This window comes from Mixophyes fleayi, chromosome 4 (genome assembly GCF_038048845.1).
Source record: "Mixophyes fleayi isolate aMixFle1 chromosome 4, aMixFle1.hap1, whole genome shotgun sequence".
Lineage (NCBI taxonomy): Eukaryota > Metazoa > Chordata > Amphibia > Anura > Limnodynastidae > Mixophyes > Mixophyes fleayi.
In genome coordinates, this window is record NC_134405.1 from 134,846,714 (window position 1) to 134,871,786 (window position 25,073).

The 25,073-nt window shown below is 41.6% G+C and overlaps 1 protein-coding gene across 9 annotated transcripts in view; it reads right to left on the reverse strand.

Annotated features, from left to right (window-relative positions):
- Positions 1 to 10,613: 10,613 nt before the first annotated feature.
- Positions 10,614 to 25,073, reverse strand: part of HERC1 (HECT and RLD domain containing E3 ubiquitin protein ligase family member 1) — a 237,658-nt gene continuing 223,198 nt past the window's right edge. For all 9 annotated transcript variants that reach the window (XM_075208383.1, XM_075208382.1, XM_075208388.1 and 6 more), the window contains 9 exons: positions 20,225 to 20,363; positions 19,839 to 20,008; positions 18,522 to 18,691; positions 18,242 to 18,407; positions 18,009 to 18,085; positions 17,029 to 17,281; positions 12,750 to 12,902; positions 11,616 to 11,921; positions 10,614 to 10,891 (listed from right to left, as the gene is read on the reverse strand). In XM_075208383.1, the coding sequence (XP_075064484.1) occupies positions 10,706 to 10,891; positions 11,616 to 11,921; positions 12,750 to 12,902; positions 17,029 to 17,281; positions 18,009 to 18,085; positions 18,242 to 18,407; positions 18,522 to 18,691; positions 19,839 to 20,008; positions 20,225 to 20,363 (1,620 nt within the window). In that variant the 3' untranslated portion in view covers positions 10,614 to 10,705. The remainder of the gene's footprint in view (positions 10,892 to 11,615; positions 11,922 to 12,749; positions 12,903 to 17,028; positions 17,282 to 18,008; positions 18,086 to 18,241; positions 18,408 to 18,521; positions 18,692 to 19,838; positions 20,009 to 20,224; positions 20,364 to 25,073) is intronic.

Genomic DNA, 25,073 nt, shown 5'->3' on the forward strand with positions numbered 1-25,073 from the left:
CAGGACAAGGCCCCTAGTTCAGACACTTGTCAAGCAGAAGCAATGGGCTACAAAAACACCACCTTCCACCTAGAGAAAGAAGATCAACAGACTCCAGTGGTTCGAATGGAGGTCGCTGGACAACATCAAGGACCAAGTTTAACTCCCACGGAGCCAGAGAAGGAATGTGAGGAGGCTGAAAATGCAGTACTCCCTGAGGAAAGGTACAAACATTGGTAGGGCAAGTCAATCGGCACCAAAAAAAAGACTGAGTTCTCTAAAACTTAATGTCAGTGCTTAAGACCCATCTCTGACCCATCCTGAGGAAGAGCCGGAACACGGGCTAGATTAGATGCAGGGTTATAAATCCTTCTCTCGCACCATTGTACATAAACCTTTCACACCTAGTGATAGATCTTGGAAACGCTCATGAAGACTCAGTAGCCTGTGTCTACCATTACCCTAGAAGAGAAACCGCTAGATCTCCAGAGGCTGGCTTCAACAGCCACGCCATTAAAAGCTAACTGAGGCAAGTTCGTGTAATGGATGATCGGGTCTGAGCGGAAGAGCCCAACCCGGTCCTTCGGACAATGAACAAGATGTTGGCGAACCAAATCCGCCTGGGCCAATTTGGTGCCACCAGAATGACCAGAAGACCTCCCAACCCTACTCGCCGTAGAACCTGTGGAATCATTGAAATTGGTGGAAAGAGGTATACCAACCGAAATTCCCACCGCGTGGATATTACATCCACCAAACAACCAAAACGGGATTCAAATCAGCGACACTGATCCCTCTTCAATGAGAAACAATCCAAATATAGTAGAAAAAAAAATGTATTCTATGTATAACAGTCTGTTAAGGTATATACGTAACTGAAGAAAACACCTTTGTCTGCATCCTATACGTATTTAATGATGTAGATGGTCCAATCACTATTAGTGATGACAGGAAAGTGTCTTCAAGAAAATGTGAACTTACAAAATATATGTTCCCTATGTTCACGTAGCAGGTACTTTTGTTGAACGATCAAGCGTCTCCATTCACCCCAAGGGACGGCACCGCTTGCAGATATCAGTCAAATGAAAAAAAGAAATAATCTAGTGCAATATGTCTGATATAAAAGCACTTTAGTTTAATAAAAATGTAAATAATCTAAAATAGTGTCACACACAGGAGATATGTAATTGCTCGTACAGGATAATAGACAAAGTAATGCGTATCAGTATACAATATGGAAATTCATATATACTTCCGGATCAACCAACGCGTATCAACTGCAGTGTAGGTCGTTTCCAAGGTAACCTTGAAAAAGACTTACACTACAGTCGATACAGACGAAGGTGTTTTCTTCAGTTACGTATATACCTTAACAGACTGTTATATACAGAATAATTGTTTTCTACTATATTTGGTTTGTTTCTCATTGATGAGGGATCAATGGCGCTGATTTGAATCCTGTTTTGGCTGTTTTATGTACTTTTACAAATTGTGTATCTTTGTTATTTGGTATTTGATCTAGCTGCAATTGAGAACGAAGCGCTAAATATTGATCAAAAATTTTTCTTTTTTTGATATTACATCCTCCGCCAGAGGATCTCTGGTTCTTGCAAAAATTCTTGGCACTTGATGGTTGTGTCTGGACGCCATCAGATCCAGAAGACCCTATCTATGGACCAGATGTTGGAAAACCTGAGGGCTCAGGGACCACTCTCCCAGAAGGATTGCATGCCTGCTGAAAGATTCGGCTTCCCAAATGTCTACTCCGGGAATGAAAATTGCAGATATCGTTGGAACACAGGCTTCTGCCCAAGCCAGAATCTGTTCACCCAACTGCATGGCTCCTGAACTTTTTGTTCCTCCCTGACGGTTTACATACGTCACTGTCATGGTGTTATCTGATTGGAGCCGGGACCAGCTTTCCCTGAAGGAAGGGTTATGCTCCCTGAAGGGTTAACATTGCTCGTAATTAGAGAACGTTGATCGGTAGCAGAATCTCCTTATCGGTCCAGAGACCATGAAGACTGAGATGGAGAATCACCGCCCTGCAGGCTTGCAACCACCGCTCCACTACGGCTGTCACTGTCTGTTACTTCTTCTTTAGTCTCCTTAATTTATCTTTTTTTTTTAAACCGAACTGCGTAATTGCTTTACACTATTCTTCGTAGTTAGCATTTTGTTTTATTAGTGATATTTCTAGAATAGGTGAGGATGTGTGTTCTATTCTAAGGTAGCAATAAATACTGCAGAGTAGGTATATAAACAGCCCAAACACCTTGGGCGCTTAAACAAAACTGAGATCTATGGGGCTGCAGAAGGGAAGAATCAGCATCAGCAAGTTTAGCTGTTAACTATTTAAGTGCCAACTCCATGCACCCTCATACAAGCCCATGGTAGCAGTGTTCCCAGGGTGGATGATGGAGAAATTGTATTTTCTCTGTCTTCCTTTGGGGGACACCAGGGACATTGGGGTATAGAGTAGGGACAGGGCAAACTGGCACTTTAAACTTCTGTTAACTAAGCCCTAGCTCCTCCCCCTCTATAACCCACTTTCTGCTAGCCTCAGTTTAGTTTAAGCATCCGGCGAAAGGGCTGCGTCTGGGCTGATTAGCAGCTCACTTCTGTCAGTTTGATTTGGAATAGGTTTGTTTTTTATTTTATTTTTTTTCTCTGTGCTGGACATCCGCAGCCCAAGGAGCTAAGATGCAGCTGTCAATCATCGCTCCCCCGCACTTGCCGGCTGTTGGCTCCGATGAGAGGAGTCCGCATCAGCGGCCTCCAGGATTCTATATATACAGTCCGGAGACTGATCTGCCTGCTGGCCAGGGGTGACTGGATGCAGGAGTGTGGAGTGTGCAGCACGGAAGGCTATGCGCTGTTTGGAGGGGGGGGGGGAAATCGGAGGTGCCTCTTTTGCCAGCCCCCCTCTCCTAACATTCTGATGCCCTCCTAGGATCCAGAGCACAGTCGCTGCAGGCTGTACCCGTCCTCCTGTTCTGACAGCCAAAAGACTGTAGACACTGCGTGAAGAGGGATGGCAGCAGGTAAATGAAACCCTCTCCCAGCATAGCGCTTGGGGGGGGGGGGATAGTGAGCTCTGCTAGGCACTTCATCATCATTATTTATTTATATAGCATCAACATATTCCGTAGCGCTTTACAATTGAGGACAAACATAGTAAACTAATAAACAAACTGGGTAAAACGGACAAAGAGGTGAGAAGGTCCTGCTCGCAAACTTATGATTGGTTGAGGAAATTGTCCTGTTGGGACGCTTGCCAATGCAGTGCTGGGGCTTGGGGAGTGGTATTTCCTCTACTGCACTTCCTCCGTGGTAGTCTCTCACTCCTTTGTGTGCAGACACCAGAATAGTCAGCCATTTTATAACTCCAGCTTCTCCCCTTTTCTGTCCTAAGTCATGTAAGGTAAAGGGTTGCAGGTTGTTTTTTTCAAAAGTTTTTCTTTTACTCTGTGGGGCTTTATTGCAGGCTCACTTTCTGTTCAGATTTGTGTGCTGCTTGTCATCTATATTGTGTTTTGTTCACTGTTTATTACACTGTTTTGTCCCAACTGTTAACATGTCAGATAAGGGAAAATCCAAGTATGGTAAGGCTGGTGTTACATCTATATTGAGTTTCACCTGTGCGGTCTGTCACGTTAAGTTACCATCTGGTCAGTCAGGCGCGCAGAGAGCATACTGTGTGAAACAGCAGCTGCAGGTTCAGATACATCAGAACCTGCCTGGGCTCGGTCTCTCTCCAATACGGTGACTGAACTTGCTCAGTTGGTGTGGTCAAAGGCTGTGGCCGCACCATCTTCTGATTCAGCTTCCTCTGTAGCGAATGACATGGGTTCTAGTTCGCTAAGTCAGGGTTTGACTGTTTCTACCCTGTCGGAGTCTGTAGAACCAGCTTGGGTACAGGGACTTGCATCCTCTGTACAGGGTTTGGTTTCGGTTTCTTCCATTTTAGAGAGGATATTGCATTCTGCTGCACCGTCTTCTTCACATAAGCGTAAGAGGGTGGCGCAACCCCTTCAGGGAAAGGAGTCAGATTCTGACTGTTGTTCCCAGAAGAAGGGTGAATTAGCGGTGGATTCTGATATGGCGGCTCTTTCGGTGGTGGAGGTTCATTCTGATCGCCAGAGTGTGGAGGATTTAGTTTAGGCTGTGCGTCAGGTACTTTATTTTCCTGAGGCAGAGGTTCCTGACACTGCAAAGACTTATTTCTTTTTCCGGCGTGCAAAATGAGCTTTTTCTTTCCCGGCTTCTTTCCAATTGGAAGATTTGCTGTCAGAGCCTTGGACTTTCCCAGAGAGGAAGTTCCAAGTATTTCGGCGACTGCAGTCGTGTTATCCTTTTCCTCCTGAAGTTCTTGCAACAGCAGCTTCTACTCGTGAAGGCATCTCCCATTTAGAAAGGTTAGCCAAGGTAACTACTATTCCTCTTCCTAATACAGCCACTCTTAAGGATGGTACAGACCGTAAGGTTGAGGCCGTCAATAAGTCCATTTTCGTGGCAGCAGGTGCCTCTTTCAGGTCTGCTTTGGCATCTGCACGCTGCAAACAAGGAGACTTTATGGTGGCTATAGAAATCAAAGATGCCTATCTGGAAGAGTCATCAGTCCCTTTTGAGGTTTGCGGTTCGATCAGATCAGAATTTCAGGCTCTTCCCTTTGGTCTGGCCGCGGCCCCACGTATCTTCACCAAGATCATGGCGGTCATGGCTGCTCTGCTAAGGTCCAGGAGGATTACAATCCTCCTTTACCTGGATGATCTTCTTTTAAAGGAAGATTCTCCAGAGGTGCTTTAGTCGCATATCCAAGTAGTAATCTAGACTCTAGAGTCTCACAGTTGGATTCTCAACTTCAAGAATTCCAAGTTGATCCCATCGCAGCGGATGATCTTTTTGGGTCTTTTATGCGACACCCGACAACGACGGTGTTTTTACCCCAGGACAAGATTCTAGCCTTGCAGAAGATGGTGAAATCTCTGTTGGCGGCAAGGAGGCCATCGATACCATCTTGATTAGAACTCTCATGGCAAAATGTATCGATTTTCGAGGCGATCCAGTTTTCTCAGTTTCATGCATGGCAGTTTTAGTTGGAACTTCTGTTGCAATGGAACAAATTCCATCTGAATCTGGCGGGTCAGGTATTCCGCCTGTCTCTGCAGACGCGTCAGTTGCTTCTTTGTTGGTTACACAAACAGAATCTCGCCAAGGGACGCAAATTCTCAATTTGGAGTTGGACTTTGATTACAATGGATTCCAGCCTTCGAGGTTTGGGGGCCGCCTGTCTTCACGCTCGGTTTCAGGGTATTTGAACTCAGAAGAAATCCAAGCTTCCAATCAATGTCTTGGAACTGTGAGCAGTGTTTCATGCTCTTATGAGCACGCAAAACTTGCTGCAGGGAAGGCCAGTGAAGATTCAGCCAGACAATGCCACAGCAGTGGCATACCTGAATCATCAGGGCAGCACCAAGAGTCCCTTGGCCATGTGTGAGACACACAAGATATTTCAGTGGGCCGAGGTTCACGTTCTGGCCCTCATGGCAATCTTTATTCCTGAAATAGAAAACTGGCAAGCAGATTTCCTAAGCAGGCAGTCTCTGCATCCGGGCAAATGGTCCCTCCATCCGGAGGTGTTTCGTTAGCTGGTGGAACGGTGGGGTCAGCCGGATGTCGACATGATGGCATCCCGGTTGAACCACAAGGTCCCCCTCTTCTACTCCCGTGCAAAAGATCCTATGGCTGTTACGGTAGACGCCATATCTGTCCCTTAGAGGTACCGCTTTGAGCACCTTTTTCCAACGGTAGCCATGCTCCCAAGGGTGTTTAAAAAAGGTAAAGAGAGAGGGTGTTCCAGATCTTCTAGTAGCACCGGATTGGCCGCCAAAGGCCTGGTACACCGACGTGCTCTCCACGGCAGGAGCTCGGTCGTGGCAGTTGCTGCTACGTCCAGACCTATTAACTTAAGTTTTGTCATCTAGGTTTACAACGTCTGGCTTTAACGGCGTGGCTGTTAAAGCCATGATCCTAAGAGCTATTGGTTTTTCCGAATGTGTGGTGCAAACAATGCTTTGTGCTCGGAAACCAGCTTCTGCAAAAATCTATCATCGAGTCTGGAAGACATATATTGGCTGGTGTGAAAAGAAGGGATATCCTACTTTTCGCTTTGCCAGGTTACTTAGGTTCTTGCAGAACGGGTTGGATGCAGGTTTGCGTCTTAGTTCTCTTAAAGGTCAGGTATCAGCTCTTTCGATCTTCTTTCAAAGAAAACTTGCTGTCATACCTGATGTGCAAACTTTCATTCAGGGCGTACTCCATGTACAACCTCCATATGTTCCTCTGTTACCACCATGGGTGTTAAATGCTTTACAGCATCTGCCTTTTGAACCTTTGAATACAGTGGAATTCAAATTTCTAACCTGGAAAACGGTTTTCCTTTTGGCCATTTCTACGGCACGCATAGTTTCAGAGATTGCTGCTTTATCTTGCAAGTCTCCTCTTCTTGTTTTTCATGAAGACAGGGCAGTTCTTCGAACCAAGCCCTCTTTCCTTCCCAAGGTCGTGTCTAGATTTCATCTAAATCAGGACATTGTCATTTCTGGCCTGACTGATTTTACGTCTTCAGATACCGATAACTCAATTCGTTATCTTAATGTTTTCCGAGCCTTGCGCATTTATGTGAAAAGGTCTCAGAAGCTGCGAAAGACTGAGGATCTTTTGATTCTCTATGATGCTCACAAGAAAGGCTGGACAGCTTCTAAGGCGACTATTGCTAGGTGGATTACGGCTGTTATCCGTCAGGGGGAGCCTGTCCCAGATAATCTGCGGGCGCATTCTACAAGGTCTGTAAGTGCTTCTTGGGCGGCCCGCCATGGTGCCTCCAGTGAACAGCTGTGTAAAGCGGCCCCGTGGTCGTCTGTACACACATTCACTAAGTTTTACAAGTTTAATGTGTTTGCATCCAAGGATGCAAGTTTTGGAAGTAAGGTGCTTTGTGTCGTTTCTTCTGAGCGTTTTCCCCCGTGAGGCAGCTTTGTGATGTCCCCATAAAGAAGACTGAGAAAATGGGATTTTTATACTTATGTAAAATCCATTTTGCTTAGTCCATTGGGGGACATCGGGTGCCCACCCTTAGCCCTCTGGTTTCTCCTACTGTTTGACATGTTGTCTTGTTGTTAAGAGAATGTTTTGTTAAGTTTATTCTGTTTTCTCTCTATCTCTGCTTTCTGTAGGCTTGGTTAAACATAAACTAAGGCTGAGACAGGAAGTAGGGTATAGAGTGGGAGGAGTTAGGGCTTAGTTAACAGAAGTTAAAGTGCCAGTTCGCCCTGTCCCTACTCTATACCCCAATGTCCCCGGTGTCCTCCAATGGACTAAGAGAAACGGATTTTACGCAAGTATAAAAATCCAATTATTTGAACTAGCAGCTTGAGTATTGTGAGATTGTGGTGCATGTTAAAACTTTTTGGAGCATACTACACCATATTTGGCTCTACTTTCTGGATTCTTCTTTGTGATTGAGAGCTGGCCAACTTGCTGAGGATGGCCATATCCATATAACATACAATATATCAGATAAGCTTACTTTCACTCACATTGTGGCACATATTCACCTGGTATTACTGTGTGTGTACTACACCCCTTATGATTTGCACCATGTGTGGCACTTTGTTGTTCTCTCTCTCATATATATATATATATATATATATATATATATATATATATATATATATATATATAATACAATGAGGGTCATGGGGGATTAACACCTGTGAGTCAGTGCACTGGGCAGGAAGATATACTTTACTATAATTGTCAAGTCAAGCAGCTTTTAGATTTGTTCTTTTTAAATCAAAGTAGACCTATCACTGCCATTTTGTGGACTGGACTAATATTCATGATAATGTATCAATTCACCAAGTGGCTGCATAGGGGGGGTTCACGCCACAAAGAAGTTGTCTCCACAATGTGTATGTGACAGATTCTCTTTAAGAATATGGGTGATTGATGATACTGAAAAACTATGTTTAAGTTAGAAAATACATATACTTTATAGACTTTAAATTCTTAAAATAAGAAATTGTGTTGGAAAATTGTGCCTCTGAGGATTTTAAGTTTGTAGTAATAAACTGTATTTATTCTTTACTGTATTATTCATATTCTTGTAGACCCCCATAGAAGATAAAGGGGTCTATGATAAATAAGTAGTATTAGTTTTCATATTTGTCTCACCTCCGCCCTGGTTTTTGACAGGAGCGTAAAGGAGAGACATATACTTGCATAGTTCACTCGTGTCTATAGAGACACAGCAGTGTCATACTAAAAACAGGAATGGGGGAAAATAGAAGATGTTCTACTTTTCAATAAGCTATTTATTTAATCGAGTGTTAAATAAAGTAGGACAGACATCCAAGGTCAGAGAATTTCAGGCTTAATGATTGTAAAAGCTGAAGTATTCAGAAATGGACTACAACAGGCTCAAAAAAAGAAACCCACAACATTTAAATAATCAATATTGTTCAAAATACTATAAATATATATACACATATCACATTATATGAGAGAGAAAATAACTATGAATGGTTATATATATATATGGAAATCATTGTGAAGTTAATTGGAGAAAAATACCAAACAGCTAATTTTTGGGAGGTAACCCTTTGTTGGGTGCCATGTGTTCTCACCAAATATTAAATGCAACATGCCAATGGGTAGGGAACATGGCTGAATGACCTAGTGCATCAGTCACCATTATAGTGAAACAGCTGTCATAACTCATTTTTAAGACAAATAATCAACTGGAAGCCACCACATAATCAAGGGAATAAATAATTTAAGGGAAAATTCCACTTTCAGTCCACTTGGTTTACTAGCATTAACTTTACAGATCCATAATCTCACGTTTGTAAAGCACATCTCACATTTGTAAAGCACCGGACTGGGATCTACACCATTCCATATTCCCGACCGGTTCAAGTAGCTACCTTTCAGCTTCAGAAACCCTTATGAGGTTATAGCCATTATAGTACATTGCAGACTTTTCACATCGCAGCATCAATTTTCTTACAAAAAGGGCAACAATTTAGCAGACACGAAAATTCACAGTTTATATATGGCAGAAAAAAATATATCCGAAAATAACCAATTTGGGCAATACCACATTTGATGACACTCTTTGATAGCGGTAGCAGCTACATATGTGGCAAATGTATTAATTGTTCCAATATGTGTAACACATTAACTTTCATTAAATTGCAAATAAACTTTGAAGAGCCATTTGAGCTGTAATGCAATGGCAGTAATACGCCATCTTTTGTGTCCATGTGACATGCTATATGGCAGAACAAAAAGCTGCAATTAGAGAAAAAATTATCAAGTACTCAATTGCAAAACATTTTCAAGAAGAGGAACATGCTCTGAGATCAAGTTGAGATCAATCTTCTAGAACATGTCACAACTGAGAAGACCAACAAAAGAAATGACAATGTAGAGAAACGGTTAAAAGCCTAGACATTAATATACATGTAAACTTAAAAATCTTTTATAAATAAAATTGTCATTATCATAGGGTGCTTGTTTTTCGGGGGAGGGGAGGGTATGCTAAATTCAAAAAAAAAAACAAAACAACAAAAAAAAACCAAAAAGCATAACACAAACAATGTGCTCTGGGTGTTTTTTTCATACACATAAAATATGGTTTTATTTTTTTTATTGACTCACCAATTATAATCATTGTTTTATATTCATAACAAAATTGTTATGATTATATATTTTACTATGTATATCATATATATTTTGATTTAAATATCAGATCTATTACATTATATGCACAATTTTATTTACTACACTATTACATTTTTAATATAATTTACTTTTTATAATTTATTTCTTTAATAATACATGTAGAAGAAATGTATTATGTAAATGTATTATATACATATATAGACATATTGTTAAATTTTTTCTTTTTCACATCCTTAATAATGTTTCTCTATTGGTTTACACCACATATGTATGACCTACACTATATACAACATATACCTGTTGATGTAATATAAATGCCTTTCCTATGAAGTATATTACTTTAAAAATCCCATTATCAACATGCTGGGAAAACATGCCCTGAGTCATAGTCTAAAACATATCCACTGGTCGCGGCACTACTTCAGATTTAACCATCTTTACCTTTTTAATGGGCAAGTTTGTTTTGAAAGGAATTTCTATATTAATTTCTCTTTTTTAAAAAAAACAAAACATACCGTATTTTACTCAGATATGAATTAATTCACACAGTGGTAAGACCATTAAGAACAACAACACAATCCTTCATTTTTTTTTATTATTTTCCTGCATAACTAGTCCTGCACAGGCAATCTCCACATTAAAACAAAAAAATAGGAATAATCCTGTAAAACTGTTCTTGAGGGTGAACAGTGCACCAATGTACAATATTCAAGTACAGCACTGGCCAGAGGCATCTGGAAAACCTTGCCAAGCCCCTGGCCTCTTACCCTGTCCCTTAACAGAAAATCTGCTCTCAATGCAACTTATACTTATATTCAGCTGGGAAGGGCGAGTTCACTTTCTTTTAAATTTACATTGACGTAAGGATATATTAAATAAAAACATGTTTTTTCCTGTTATTAAAAGAAAAATTGCAGGTGTTGTAAAATGCCTGGTGTGACTTCACCCCTGGAGAGCGGGTGTTCAGATGTAGAACTCAGTAGTCTGTGTCTGATCCCTCAGCATTATCCACATTGCGGGACAGCATATAATTGTCCATGTCAATGGATCGGCAGTTGTTGATTGCATAGCGCAGACGTTCGGCCATCACTGGCTGACTCGAGTACGGAGGGAGTCGGAGTTGAAAAAAGCAGGTCTGTGAGGTAGGGAGACTGTCGTGAGGCTGCGGATAAAAGGACAGGAAACAGTAAATATGGGTGTTATATTGCAAGACAAAGAACGACGTACAAAACAAACACACACAACCTCTATACACTGCAGCCCAGATGTGCGTGAAAGTACAGTATATATAGCATGTACTACTGAAATAAAAGTAGATATAAATGTAAGAGGAAGCCTAGAAATAAATTGAAAAAGAATAGAACATAAGAGAAAAGCAGACCCCTATATCCACAACAGTCTGAGATATAAAGAAATCCCTAACCCTGTAAGACTCAGAAAAAAAAAAAAGAACATTATCTGCAGCTATACTTAGTAAAGGATATTTATGGTGGTGATTGATCCAGATAATTTATTAAACTGACATTACTGGGCTCATGAAGAAAATTAGGTACATTAATTCTCAACATTAGTGTGAAAGCAACATGACAATATCCTGATTTCTGAAACACTGTGTTGCTTTAAATTATACATATCATCTGATAACTCATTTGCCTTGGAGGCCCAATTTTTATAGATGTGTCTACTCAATTGCCCTAGTGACAGCTGTAATACAGTGGTAATAGATAGAAAGAATGTATCTATTACTACAGTATTACCATGTGACTTGTAAATTATCAATGCATAAGTCTTATTACCATGCCCAGAGAATACAGCTTTTACAGATGTATTTCACTAATCTGTGTATAGCTGGTGTTATTAAAAGGCCCAAATGATAGTCTACTTACCCTATCAACCTTCATGATCTGGAAGCGCTGGGAGATGTCCGCAGTGTTAGCTGGAAGCCGAGATCTGCCAGAAACGAATCTCATAAACAGAACCCGCTCCTCATTAGAAAATTCATCCAGTGTCTGCCAGAACCACTGTACCAGCTGGTGCTGTTCATCCACCTCTCGGTACCGCACCACCTTCTTCAGGACTTCTACAGAGATCTCTGGCATCCCACATACCATCTGTTCTAGCTGTCTGGCAGTGAGGAGTGAGAGGAGGGGAACTGGCACAATCCATGACATACCCTCTCGAACGGCTGCTACCTAAACACCAGAGCACAAATCTATTAATGTCCGGTAGGCTTGAGAAATCAATTTCCACATACATTTTCTGTTGCTACACGAGACTACATGAGCGCTCCCCACAGGTAAGCAGAATTATCCCTGTCCAGGCAGCAGCACACAGGGAGACACAGCAGAATGGAGAGCTTGGACACAGAGTAGCAACTTTGATGCTGCCATTGAGAAGGAGGGGTGGGGTAAATATCCTATTACCTGTATCCTGCTCACAGTCTGATAGTCCATAAAGAGAGAGGATCTCCGCAAGGGACATTCATAAAACAGTATTGGGGCTATAGGGGGTTATTTGATGCTTTATAGCTGTGCATGTTTCTAGGGACATAGCCTTTATGAAAATATGAGCTGCTATCCTAAAAGATTGTGCCTACCAGGACTGTGGCTAGAACATGGATCAATCCCATTCCTAGGTTGCTGCAGCTATTCATACTTTTAATATTTCTCAGAGCATTATTATTAAATCATTAACAATGTCCTGCCATACAACAGCCGTGTACCGTCTCATTTCAGTCTACACTAAACCGTGTATACAGATTTAAGATTATCTAAAGTGCCGCAAGACTACAGAATGAGCTTGCTGCTTAGAACAAGATGGACATGCACCAATGTTGTAAAATACATTCTAAACATGATTCTTTTACTTGAAGTCAATATATAGCTATTAGCAGTTATAGTATGAAAGCGGTATCTAAATGCAACATTTCATGTGAAAAGGGTAGAAATTATATGGACATTATTATACATATATTTACATGTTTAATGTATATATATTATGCAATTATGTGTGTTTCTCACCTGGCGGTCCATCTCATGCAGTCTGTAATCTATTGCTCTCTCCACATATTCCTTACGATTAGAGAAGGTCAGTGGGATGCTGTTCCCTCCAGGGATAATGGGCACCATTTTTCCATCAGCACTTTGACCAACAAAGGAATCAAGTGGAATCATCTGAGATAAATGATACAACAGAAGAGTACCTACAGTTTTATTTTTATTCTAATGTTTCTGCTGGGTCAGCAGCTTATCAACTTTGTTTATCTGACACTGTGTAGTACTGAGTGGTGAAGCTTCAAATTCATAAAAAAAGGCATAGTACCATATAGCTTTAAATGCTAGATAAATAAAAACAGGATTTTTGTATTTACTTTAAATCCTTTTCCCTGAATCCACTGGGAGACATGGACGATGAGTATAGAAGGTCCAGGCAGGACTTTGGCAGATAAAGAGAGAAACAATATCATCAAAAACAAACTTATACAGGAGAACAAGAGTCTAAATGGTGGCTGTGTCCCCAATGGATTCAGAGAAAAGGATTTAAGGTAAGTACAAAAATCCTGCTCTCTCTTACATCATGTGGGGGACACTGACGATGGAACGTCCCAAAACTGTCCATAAGGGTGGGTACACTCATTGCGCAACACCTTCCATCCAAAGCTAGTATCTTTCAAAATGAAAACAATGAAGTCATATTAAGTTTAAATCCCAATTAGCTATTTATAAGAGGGATGAATTGTGGTTGTACATAAATAAATTGCAGAATGGCTGCACTTCTTGTGAAGTGCCCCTTCCTCTAGTAGAAGACACATGATCTTGTTGATTTCTGCCATCACAAGGTAGCTCCTTGTACCTCTCAATGGTTGATATATGGCACTACTGATCTTTATGAGATTTCCCCACAACAGAAGCTTTTTGCAACACTCTTAGGGAGAAATTCAATTAGAAAAAAATCTGCACATTGTGTTTACTGAACGGTTGCGGAGACACCTCGCCAGTATATTTTTAGTGACATCTCCGCTGAGTATATGGTAAAAATGCGCAGCCTCGATGTTCTGAAGCACATCACAGATAATTGTATCTCCCTCTGGCTCCTGTTGAGTCTGTCAACTCTGAGCTACCAAAGAAGTGAATTGCGTGTCTTTAGATAATGTTTGGTGAAATTGCTGGTCAAGTGAAAGTGAGACTAGTTCCATTTGGATATTAGCTAGATCTGGAACACTCTAGAATGAGACTGCGCAAACTGCGCAATCTAGAAGATTGAGATTATCTTCCACAGGATTTTAAAGCTCCAATGAATATATCCATTTGAGAGCAGAACGAGACTTTATTAGTCTCTGCAAAAAAACTGTATCTTGTGTTGAGGCAAAAACACACTGTTTTCAGAGATCGAATTGCAGACCCAGAAGACAAGAATCTTGGTTGCACTAGATTGGATTTCTGATAGTTTGTAAACCAAACATGGGATTCTAATGTGTGTGCCGTGAACACCTGCAGAATTGTCGTAAGCCCGAAAGACAGAGCCTGAACATGGAAATGGTAAGGCCGAACTGTGAATTTGAGGAAACAAAATAAGCATCCTGGATTTCCAGTTCCATGCTGTATATGACAGATCTCAGAGATTCCATATTGAATCTGTACACTCGAATCGGAGTGTTCAAATTGGGCTAAAAGAATCCATCCGGCCATATGGACTAAGCATAGGTTCGAATAAAACCCCATTCCCTTTTGGTCTGCTGGAACTGTGTTGACCACACAATAATATCCAAATAGCTTACTGCAGGACCCTCTGTCTTACGATGTCTCCAGGAAGGCTGATGCCGAGGCCTTGGAAGACTGCTCTGTGACAACTTCACCCAATGAACCATTTGTAATCCAAAGGACACCTGACTGAGAAACCTCAGATCAAGTAACTTGCTCACTGAGGTCCCAGCAGAGGAGACAGAAGGAAAGTTTTCTTTGCCTACCCCACGGAAACGTTATGGCGAGTTATGAGAGTTCAGCAATGGCTGGACCAAAGATTTAGTACAGGATCGGTTTGGGCCCCCTTGCAGGCGTGGGGGAGCCTTTGGCTTTCAGCTTTGCATGCTGTGCAAAACGGCATTAGCATATGATAACCCTGAGGTAATTTTGACTTCCATTTTGAAAACCTATAAAATAGAACAGACACCTCTCCTCCAGATTCAACTTTATCCCTTTTTCCCTTTATCAGACATAGCAGAAAAAGATGAAACCTAAATTACAGCTGTAGTACACAAACAGAAAGGAAACAGATTCTGATGAGAGAAACAATCCCAGCAAGAGAGTGGAGGCAGAATCCATACTTAAACCTCACTTACTCTAATACTTCCTTCAGGAGAGATATAAAGGAGGAGCTGCAGGGGGCGCGTGTGACAGTGTGGAAAGGCTAATCTCTGCAAGGAAAGGCTGCCAAGCTAGGCTGTCTGGGTTTTAGTCTGATTAACCCAGAAGTAATTTTGACTTCCATTTTGAACACTTATAAAATGGAAAAGACTCCTCTCCCCCAGGTTTAACTCTTGAATTACGCCCTTTATCAAACAGGTGAGATAATAATGACAGCTCAAGTTCACAAGCACAAAAGAATGTGAATCTGTATAGACAGACATAATCTCACTCTAATACTTCCATCAGGAGAGATACAGAGGAGGAGCAGCAAACGCCTGTGTCCGACAGATTTGGTAGGCTAATCTCTGTTAGGAAAGGCTGCCAAAAAGGAGGGGCTAAGCTGTCTGGGGTTTTGCACATCCCCCAAGGGCCCAGCACTAAAGATGGCTACTGTCCAGACAGTGCCTAGAGAGGGGCTGCTGTATACAGGAGCAGGCACCAAAAAGGGTATCTCCTCAGCCCATAAGGTAAATATCTAATTAGGTGGTAATGGTTGAAACATTTTTTTTTTATTTTTTTGGGCTGTGCACCAGTTTCCATATACATCAATTTATTACAATACTTCACAGTGATATATCCTCTGGTCACACTGCTGCCATGTTAGAGCAGACAATTTAATATATAAAACATATTACAAAGTGGTCTCCCTTGTAAGTGAAGGTGACACACATTTAACCTGCAGTGCATATACGTTGGCACAGTTGCCAAATCACTATGACGTAATTTAGATACATGGCAGCCAATATAGCAAACCTGCCTACTCTCCCGGGAGGCTCCGGAAGAGTAGGCAAAACTCCCGAAATTTGGCGACATTCACGGCAGTGGGCGGGGTTAATCATGTAATTAAGCTCCGCCCCATCCATTCAATGCCATGAATTTCTCCATTTCTATAGTGGGGGTGGGGCTATGGTGACGCGAAATGTCACCACTCCCTCCTCCTAGCCCATGTCACATGACTACTCCCCCAGATCTCCCGGGGGAGAAATCTTAAAAGTGGGCATGTATGCAATATGGTCGGTGTGTTCTCGAGCGTGCAGGGTCAGGCTGTCAATGAAAGCCCGAGCGTTCAGTGAACAAGCAGCAAACGATTGACTACTGCCTTTTCAATAGCCTGAACACAGCATTTAATACAAGAAAAATATTTGTGTTTCCCTCTGAATATTCTTTTGTTAGCTATATACCTAATTGACATATTAATGTAGCTTTGAGACCAATGTTAATTTACTCTTGACTGCTGGTATCATCATCATTTATTTATATAGCGCCACTAATTCCGCAGCGCTGTACAGAGAACTCATTCACATCAGTCTCTGTCCAAATGGAGCTTACAGTCTAAATTCCCTAACACACACAGACACAAAAACACAGACTAGGGTCAATTTCATAGCAGCCAATTAACCTACCAGTGTGTTTTTGGAGTGTGGGAGGAAACCCACACAAACATGAATTATAATTAACATTGATTTAAGTGTGCCACTACAATCTTTGTGCCCTGTACTTTTAATTTTGCTCACTTTGCGTATAATAATATGACACCATTCCACTTCCTCAAAAGTGGAAATTTGAATACCGGTGTAAACAAATTAACCAGTTAGGGGACACTGCTATTTCTCACTTGTACAGAAACAATGATCATTTTTTGCAATTCAATTATGTGTTACTACCAATTGTGTTGCGTAACATGCAACTCCATACTGTAATTTCCAGAGGGAATGTTTTCCATAACTGTTTGCTACTCGGTGTCCTTAAATGTCTTCCATACAAACAAATCTACACAATACATGGATTAATTGTCTGCGACATATTCACTAATTATTGCAGTGTTAACTGCTTCTCTATGTATTAAAGCACTAGTAATACACATATCTGTCATTTGGCTCAGTCTAGCAGGTACCTCATGAAAGGTTTCCTCGGTGATGCCACTGTCTTCAATGTGAAGAATGCTATTGAGAGTCTGCACATACAGCAGATCTACCTCCTCCAGGTCCTCTAATGTGAGTGGGATACAGCACAGCTGCTTCCACACCAGGGGGGCCAAGTGCAGATCAAGTGGCTTTTTGGTTCGGATAGCCACACCCATAAGGATGCCAAGGAACTTGAACTGCATAAGGTGCTCATCCAGTCCAGCAGAGGGGTTAAATAAGAACCTGAGGAAAAACACCAAACATCCACATGTTTATCTCTAGAGTACCATATGAGGAACTGCAGCTAATTGCATAAACATATACTTACCCACAAGACAGAAAAACAAAGAATGAATTAACAACTGTGACTAAATGCCTCAAACAAGCATTTCAATAGGTCACAAAAAAAACAAAAAAAACAAAACAAGAAACCAGCATTGTGATGACATTTACAGGCAATATTAGTTTTGCTTTTGTTCAGTGGAAATGCAAAAATCATACTACAGAAGTTGGGGCTAGATGCATCTGAAAAACAATTATATGAACGTTTAAACAGTTTTGATCACATGTAGGGGGCTAAACTGGACGAGAGCTGGCTGGTTGGTCCCTTGTATAAATCTGCCAAAGACAACTGCAAATGCAGACTAAGTGAGGATCCCTTACCAACATGCCCAATAATGATCAGATTAATTTTGATCGAAATATTATCGGGCAATGTGGTTGTTGTTGGGTCACACATGCTGCTATATTGGGCCAAAAACAATGCTATATCAGCTGTAATAGTGCAGTCTGTGTGGCCAGCATAACGTCTTCATAGCCTTCGCTCTGTAACCAGAATTTGGTGGTGAAAATTTGTGAGTGTTTACAGTACTTATGAATAAAGCAATAAATACAACACTATAATAGTTAGAACAGTAAAGGGGAACTTTTCTGAATGCATTAAAGAAAAAGTAAATGAAAAATACAGTACCTGTCCCTGTTATAACCCACTTCAGCAGTTGCATTTGGTGATGGAATAAAGAGATCAACTACTCCTGTTTCAAGTTCCTATTGAATGACAGCAAAAGGGTTCATTTAGCATCATTGAGCCACTGTATCTGTTACATTTCATGCATTAAAAAGAGTTTATATTAAACATGTGGGTAAATTAAAAAAAATCATGTACATGCTGATATTTCACTAATGGGTTTGTAGATATCTCACCTGGCACATTTCAGTGATTGTATCATCAAACACTCCTCCAGCGTCATCTGCTCCTTCCCCCACCAGCTTCACTTTCCAGGCACGAGATGGGAGTCGCAAGTCAGATGCATTCAGCTTCACTACCTGGCGGGCAATCTGCACGAAGATGGGCTTACACTTCCTACCTCTGAGAGAGGAAAACAATAAAAATATAGTAAGGTTGAATAAGAGACAGAAAGGAGCAAGAGTACAGAGGACAGGTTCTTGGATATTAATAAAGACAAGTAGTAATATCACAAACCTAGTGGAGATCCTCTTTACAGTAATTTGAGGTCCGTAGTTCTTTCCCTGAACCATGGTTTTCCCAATAGACCGGACCATGGGAAGTGTATAAACTCTAGGGGCCAGTAGAGGCCTAAGCTGACCCTGCACGATACCCCATGTTCCTGCATTGTAATGGGATGTACTACTCTGAAAAGATAAAATATATAAAACAGTTTAAAATAAATAGTAAAATCATACAAACAGGATTTGGGTGGAGGGAGAGGAGAGTAAGATGCTTAAGGGGGATTTTAGTTTACCGTTTATATAATAAAAAGATCTGCTCATTTTTGCTCACACCTCTATGGGGCACGAGCAAAAATGAGTGATATTTCTGTTAACAAAAATCTGCATGAGGTGTCTCTAGGCCGTTCCAGAGACACCTTGTGGGGGATTTCTTTAGAATTGAATCTCCCCCTTTGTAGCTTTTTAGTCTGTAAATATTAATGGTAAAAACAAAGACAGATCATTTTAGTCCAGATTACCACCAATGTTTTGCCAAATTAAAGATAGAACACCTCCTGTGTACTTTTTTTTACCCCAAAAAATTCTTCAGTCGTGAATATGGATAAAACCAGGATTTTTATACTTCCATAAAATCCTTTTCTCCTCGTCCACTGGGGGACACTGGGGTATATGTAGTGGAATAGGGAGCAGGGCACTTTAAGCAGTTGTTAGTTAGCCCTAAACTCGTCCCCCTCTATAACTCCTTCCTGTTTAGGCTTCAGTTTATGTTTAACCAAGCCCCACGGTACAGGAGTCAATAGAGAGAAAAACAACAACAGAATAAGAGAAAAAGAATTACATTCTCTTGAACAAAAAAAGACAACATGTCAAACATAAGAGACTAGAGCATCAAGGGGGTGTGTATGTAAGCATAAAAATCCCATTGTCTCCCACATCCAATTGTGCACTGAAAAATCAGTTTCTGTGACCTCCGTACTGCAAGATCACTGCGCTGGCTATTGCTAGTGCGATGTGGTTCAAACAACAGTAGTGAATCCGGCAAATATATGTAATAAAAACTAAAACTAAAAAACAGGGGCTGTACAACAGCCCTAAACATCCTATACATTGGGGCACTAAACTAAACTGAAACCTAAACAGGAAAAGTGGTATAGAGAGGGAGGAGCTAGGGCTAACTAACAACTTCTTACAGTGCCCTACGCCTTACTCCACTACACCTAAATATATCCCAAAAGAATGTGGGGGAAAATGTTCCTTTGTAAGGATAATAATAAGATTGGTCTGACCACAGGACATAATGCATATTATCAGTAATGTATATGGCAATTACCTGATTATTTGGACTGAGATTCAATAACCTCCAAGATGAATACATGAGATCAGAGAAATGATAGAGTAGTCGTAGTCTTGCTCTGACTGTGTGGGTGCAAATGTCCTTCAGAGAGCTGTACTGGGGAGGGATAACATCAGGGAGACCCAACTGTAATGGCACCGAAACACCTACAATACAGCGACATAATGCAAGATTAAAAAAAGGCAGGTAATGTGACCTGTATAAGCAAATGCCAGTGAAGCTGTCCACATCAATATTAGGCTTAATGGGGGGGAAACATGATTATGTCGCACGGCACTCAGGTAGAGCACCAGGATCAGGCCCACGTGTGCCACCTTAAAATGCAGACAAGAATAATCTCAGGGTAAGGAGAGCAAAGTTACCTGGAGCACGTGGTGGTACAGGAGTTGCTGTCCAGGCTGCACTGTGGCATCGCCCTGCTGAGATCTGGCGAATATTCTTCCCTTGTAAAGCTGTGATTAGAGTAGGCTCACGCACATGGTTGGTGTGACCTAGGCCAAGCTGAAAAAAGGTGATATATAACATCAATAACATAAGGGTCACTTCATTTCTAAACTTCAGAAGAGGTTTGACCATAAAATACACTACCAAGTAACTGCTTGGTATAGCAAAAACAAATAATGATTTAAGCAATTAAGTTTCTACCATATCAAGGTGTTCTTTGTAGGTTTCTTCTATTGTATCACACATTCCAGAATTAAACCAATAATTCTTGTGGCAAAATAGGCACACTTGAATGTGCATAAGACATTGCTGCACATAGTGAAAATGCAAAAATTATGCTACATTATAATAATCTTTTCTCATGCTGTCACCATCCAATAAGGTTCAGCACCGTATTCACTGACCAAAGCCCGTCAGAAATGGGTTAGGAATGTTTTCCCCAAGCCTGGAGTACTCGGTCTCCAGTCCTAAAGATTCCTGCATTGGCTGCAAAATTAACGTACTAGGGGAGGGACTCTGATCTAACTGCAGGGCATAAACGATGTTAAATCCTTTGCTCTGAATCCAATGGGGAGCCCTGGACCATGGGGATATAAAGCCTCCTTCAGCACACTGGTACTTTAAATAAAATGAAAACTTCTTAAGCTCCTCCATCCTCTGTATTCATATCCTGCAGGGAACTCAGTTATTTTCTTTTTTTTTTTTAGGTTTTATTTTGCAAAGTCACATTAACAAAAGAATACGATTGGCAGAGTGAATACACTTATCAAGAATAGTCAAAAATAATGTCTACGACCAGCGTAGAACATGTGAGTCACTAAGTCAACCGAACGTTTAGATTTAGAAAGTTTTCGTACAAAGAGGAAATAAGAGGAGGGAGTATACAGAGGAAAGAAAGAGCGAGAGAAGAGAAGAGGAAGATGGGTAAAAAGTGACTAGATCCAATGTAAGGGGAGAGAGAGGTCCTAGAAAGAAATGAGGTTTTAGAACTGAGTTATGTAAAGGGTGGACACGTCTGAAAAAAGGATAACCACGGGTCCCAGACCTTAGTGAAGGCTCTCGAGGAGTTCCGAATAATACTGGTCATATACTCCATCCGTTGAGTCTGACGGAATCTATTAATTATGGACTGCATGGAGGGAGGTGATTGCGTACGCCAGTCTACTGCTATTTGACAAGTAACTGCCGAGAGAATGTGCCTGATCAATTTATTCTGATGTCGGGATGTCGAGGGAGCTCCCACAGGGAGGAGAAAGAATTTAGGCTCCAAGGAAATGTCCACCTGAAGGATTGAATTAATCAAGCCTCTAACCCCAACCCAGAAGCCTGACAGTTTTGGGCTCGACCACCATATGTGGAGGAAAGTGCCCTCATGGGAGCACCCACGGCCAGCACCGATCAAATGAGTCAGGGAGGATTCTACAAAGACGCGAAGGCACATAGTACTATCGGTATAGCACCTTATAAACGTTCTCTTTAATTCTAACACAGATGGAGCTAGAGGCAGCATTCTCGTATATCTCAGTCCACTCCTCATCTGACAGCTCTTCACCAAGGTCCCGTTCTCAGGCTAATTCATGGGGGGCTCTAAGAGTTGAAGTGGAAGGAGCAAGCTCATAGTAAAGCGTAGATATTAGACCTTTAAACAGAGGGCTTCAAAGGTAGAGAGAGGTTGGGATAAAAGACGATCTTTAACAACACTATGAAAGTGGCAAAGTTGCAAAAACTGGTAGAAGTGCTTTGAGGAAATGTGGATATGTGATTAAATTTCAGAAAACTGAGGAAAAGTTGCAGAGGTGGTTAGGTGGTTGAGATAGATGACTCCCCGTGAGTGCCATGGCTGAAATGAACTATGATGAAGTCCTGAATTCCGGAGAATTGAATAGCAGTATAACCGGAGAGGGATGGGGCGACAAAGCAAATTTCTGGGATGATGAGTCCCAAATGGATAGAGAATGTGATACTACTGGAAACAAGCGTTTGGGGCAACGAGATCTTGGGAGCCATAGGAGAGAAGATAAAGACTCAGGTTGTTATCTGTGGTGCTTCTTTTAAGAAAATAACAGAGAAACAAAACCAAGAGAGAAACTTCAGCCCTGAAAAAAAACATTCAACTTTGGTAAACCTTTAACAGGAAAGCTAGAGCGCAAATGGGTGGGCAACTCAGTGTCTCCCAATGGACTCAGAGAAAATGATTTAATGTAAGTTTTTAAAATCAAATTCATCCAATCATGGGCACTGTACCAAAGCAATTCCTTCAGGTGAATACGCAATGTGGAGCACCTGGCTACCACAATTAGAGTCCTGAGAAAAAAAACATTGAACTTGTAAAATTTTGTAAAAGTATGTACAGTGGACCATGTGGCCGCTTAAAATAGCTGCTCAGCCGAGGCTCTGTGCTGCACCACCCACATAGTGCTTACTGATCTGGTAGAATGAGCCTTCACTTTATAAGGAACAGGTTTCCCCAATCCAACATAAAAGTGTGAAATATCACAGAAGTGATCACCAGTCTTACTATAGTCTAGTGCACTTCTGCTACATATCCATAAAGCCCTAACAACATCCAGTAACTGACAAGATCCCTCTTCCTTTGAAGTCCTGATTTAAGTGGAAGTTAGACACCACCTTAGGCTGAAAGGATGGTACTGAGAACGGACCTATCCTCAAAAAAAAAAAACAGACAGGGAGATTACAAGACAGAGCCCACATCTTTGCTCCTGTCAAAGCATTGGAAATGGCCAGAAGGAAAACGGGGGGAGATCTCAAGTTTCTTACCTGGAAGACTGAGTTAAGTGGTTCAAAATTAGCTTGTTGTAAAGTCTTCCCAATTAAATTCAAGTCCAATGGAACTAAAGGAGGACTGAATGGTGGTCTCAAATGCATTACACCCTTAAAAAAAAAAAAAAGTCTGCACCATTTCTGGGAGAAAGCAGAGAGTGCAGAACTCAACCTTCAGCAAACAGTTTCAAACCATTATCCAAGCCATTCTGTAAGAACAGTAGGAGACAGCTAAACTGTAAGGAAGATGTTGGAAACTTCCTTTTCTCACACCAAAAAACATGGGTCTTCCATGATAATTTCTTGCGAAATAGGTTTTCTGACTTTAAGCCTGATTTCAATCACCCAGTCAGAAAAAACCCTTATTCTTAAGAATTGTGGCTTCAAGTGCCACACAGTTAAAAACAGTCCCTCTAACCCCTGATAGTAAAATGGTCCCTGGGATAGCAGATCCTTCCTCAAGGTAAGACACCACAATGGACTCGCCCGCATCTTGAGAATGTCGGCGTACCATGACCATCTTGGCCAGTCCGATGCCGCCAACAGCATCGTGACCCCTTCTTTTTTAATCTTTTTGAGAATTTATGCCAGCAAAGCCACTGTCTGGAAAAGATAATTCTTAAGAGAATCTTAATGGACTCTCATGGTGTCTACAAGAAATGCTAGCAGATTCATGGTCAACCACCAGAAGAGCATTCAACGCATCCTCAGTGACAGAGAAATCTGTTGTGTGTTCAGGCCATCTTGAAATAAGATTAATTTGTAAAGCCCTTGAGTGAAAACGTGCAACTGCACAGCCTCCAAAGGCGATACCATCTTTCCCAGGACTGCAAGCCAAAAAACATCTCCTATTCTAAGTAACAAGTCTATCTCGTCTCCTGGGAGCAACACCCTCTGCTATCGAGTGACCAACAGCGGACCTAGAAAGATAAGAACAAGGATGGATTCTTAACTATGCTGTGGAACAAAGGGTTAGCATAAATAACTTTTTTAACCTTGTTAAGGAATGCTTTAGCTGCAGATGTATAAACAGTTCTCAAAGTAGCATAAGAGGTCTTGAAATATCCACAGACTGGAAAATCAATTATGTGAAGAGAAGGACAAAGGGGATGGGGAATAGTCGCACCAATTGTGAAAGAGTGATTTTACCCTTCTAATACAAATGTTATGAAAATTATATTATTCCATTATAGATATTGAAGGGGTGCATCAGAACCTAAGATAATGCATATAGAATGGAAGATCAATTAGCAAGATTTTACCTTATTACTAATACGAGCCGCGGCGGTGTCCATAGCAGCTTGCTCCCTTCTCTGCCTGGTGTCCCGGTCGTCAAGGAGACGGCCGGGACGTCACTTCCGGGCCGACCGTTGCTAGGGCAACGGCCGGACGCTAAACACCTCAGCGCCGCATCCCGGCAATGCAGGGCAGCCGAGCGTGAGCGCAGTGAATTAAAACAGCCTGTGGGCTGATTACTCTTCATTAATTTATTAGGCAGTGCCTGGGGGCTGGTTGCAGGGCAAGGCCCTGATTGGCTACATTCAGTATTTAAGGCAGGGAGGGCTTAGTCTCCCTGCTGGTTATAGCGTCCCAGTCCTGTGCTGACCTGCTCTAGGATATCTATTTGTCTGATCTGCTGTTGTTACCCTTGCCTGTACCTTAGACCCTGCCTGCTTGCCTGTGTATTCTGGACGTCGCTGTTTGCCTGTGAGCATGACCCTTTGGCGTGTTATTTGACCATTCTACCCACTTGTGACCCCTGACCTCGGCTTACGTCTGACCATCCGTTACCATCTACTCAGTCTCCTCTGGCCCGCCGCTGCGGTGTTAACGAACTTGCACTACGCTAGGAGTTAAGTCTTGGGGGCATCAGAGTACCTGTGAGCGCATAAAGCTCTACGGGAAAGGCAGGTGCTATAGGTGAAGACCTCTGTCATCTGTTCTGCAAGTTCGTTATCAGCCCGGCAGCCTAACAATCACAATAAC